Source organism: Fukomys damarensis, unplaced genomic scaffold (genome assembly GCF_012274545.1).
Source record: "Fukomys damarensis isolate Sample0158 unplaced genomic scaffold, DMR_v1.0_HiC HiC_scaffold_19, whole genome shotgun sequence".
Lineage (NCBI taxonomy): Eukaryota > Metazoa > Chordata > Mammalia > Rodentia > Bathyergidae > Fukomys > Fukomys damarensis.
This window is the reverse complement of record NW_022900931.1, coordinates 49,254,130-49,256,286: the sequence shown is the minus strand read 5'-3', so window position 1 is coordinate 49,256,286 and position 2,157 is coordinate 49,254,130. Positions and strand designations below refer to the sequence as shown.

General features: G+C 41.1%; 1 protein-coding gene across 1 annotated transcript; it reads right to left on the bottom strand.

Annotated features, from left to right (window-relative positions):
* Positions 1-285: 285 nt before the first annotated feature.
* Positions 286-1,239, bottom strand: LOC104855657 (olfactory receptor 6N2). The gene has a single exon (XM_010614560.1). The coding sequence runs from the start codon at positions 1,237-1,239 to the stop codon at positions 286-288; it is 954 nt and encodes a 317-aa protein (XP_010612862.1).
* Positions 1,240-2,157: the final 918 nt, after the last annotated feature.

Sequence of the window (2,157 nt, the reverse complement as noted above, 5' to 3'; positions counted from 1 at the left end):
GGATTAAGTTGTGTTGAGAAATTCAACTGAAGAAGAGAGCAGAAAAACGAATGTCTAGGTAAATGGAAACATATGGCCAGGGCAATGTATATACTTTTATTTTTAAAAAATGGAGATGCTAACATATTATTAAAAGCTGATAGCATTGATCAAGTAAAAAATATGAACAATAAAGATGCAGGAAAAGGAAAAGTGCAAATGGGAATATTGTTCAAGTCTTGGGCAATGGTACACACAGATTAAATGAGGTAAACATTCAGATAAGGGAAGAACCTTGGTAGAAAGTCAGCGGCGAATGGGACTAGCTCTTGCCCCATTCCAGAAGATAGTTCTCTTGATGGCTGTTATGAGTTTCTGATTACGAAGACTGTAGATGACCGGGTTAGCCAGTGGTGTTAATACAGAATAGACTACAGCAAGTGTCCTGTCAAGAGTCAGTGAATAGCTTTTCTTGAGCCTCACATACATGAAGATAATGCTCCCAAAGAAGATGAGGACCACAATGAGATGTGAGGCACAGGTAGAAAATACCTTCTTTCTTCCTGCTGTTGTTTTTATCTTTAGCACAGCCCCAATGATTCTCCCATAAGAAACCATTATAAAGAGGAAAGTGATTAGGATGATGAAGGCATTGACAGCAAAGTCCACCAGAACATTAGTGGATGTGTCCTTGCATGCCAAGCTCAGAAGAGGTGGAAAGTCACAGAAGATGTGTTGGATCTCATTGTAGTTGCAGAAAGGGAGCTGGGATACCAGGACAACCTCTGAAATTGGACACAGAAAACCACACGTCCAACAGCCAGCAGCTATCTTGACACACAGAGTTGTGGTCATAATCGCAGGGTAGTGGAGGGGCCGGCAGATTGCCAGGTAACGGTCATAGGCCATGGCTGTAAGAAGGTAGCATTCAGAGGCCCCCAAGGAGTGGAAGAAGTAGGTCTGAAGAAGGCATCCTGCAAAAGAAATGGTCTTCTTCTCACTGAGAAGATTAGCTAGCATTTTGGGGATGGTGGTGGCTGTATACCACAACTCCAAAAAGGAGAGAACACCAATAAACTGGTACATGGGTTTATGTAGGGCTGTATCCAGTCGTATGACTAAGAAGATGAGCATGTTACCACAAATAGTGAACAGGTATGCCAACAGCAGCAGGACAAAGAGCCATCCCCTAACATGTCCCACACTGGAGAAGCCAAGGAGCACAAATCCAGACAAACTTGAGTGGTTGTGTGGCTCCATGGGAAGGTGAGATGGACAAGAAAAGGAGAACAAAATGGGTTGAAGGGGACTGCCAAATCTATGTTAAATCCCTCTCTTCCTCTCTCTCTCTCTCTCTCCTTCTCCTTCAAAATTGCAAGTTAGCTCTTTAATTACTGTTATTATTGTTACTACTACTAATGTTATCCTAAATAACAATATCTAGTCATTCTTCTAAAAATGCCCAATGGGATAAGGACCATTGTTATGTCTACTTTCCAGATGAGAAAAAGAAGGGCAACATTATGATATTTTCCATCCCATACAGTTGCTATGTCACAGAAACAAAATTTTAATTTATGTCTTCTAATTCCATGCTGTTTATTGTACAGTCTGTGGCTTTTCCCAAAATATTCTATCCTCTACCATAGTTCAAAGCTTTTCATTTATTCAAAGCTAAAAGGATGAATTTTGCATACGAGGTTAATGGTGTAGCAAGTCTTTTCTAACTGTTCAATTCACCTCTAAATATTTATGGAACAGGTATCTTTCAAGACTAAGGAATGCAAAGTTCAACAAAATACAATCTCCGCAATCTTTGCCCACCAGAAATCTTGCATCATCTTTAGAAGAAGCCGGCACACCCATCCCTCATCTCAGCATCTCCTGCGAAGCACAAAGCACTGCCAAGTTTTTGGGAAAAGGCTCATTTCTTAGACAAGGGCGCTGCAAAAGGGCTTGCAGCAGAGGCATTTGTCAAGTGACTTCCCAGGGAGAGTAGGGATCAGCTAGATAAAAGAGGAAAGAAATATTTTAGAGAAAAATAAAATGTACAAACAGCAAAAACAATAACAAACATGCCCTGAGACAGCAAAGCACAACTCCTTTACGGTATGGGACCTGGGGAGTTTTGCCCAATGCTTTGAGACCTTATCTCAAAAGAAACAGGTGCCACTGAAG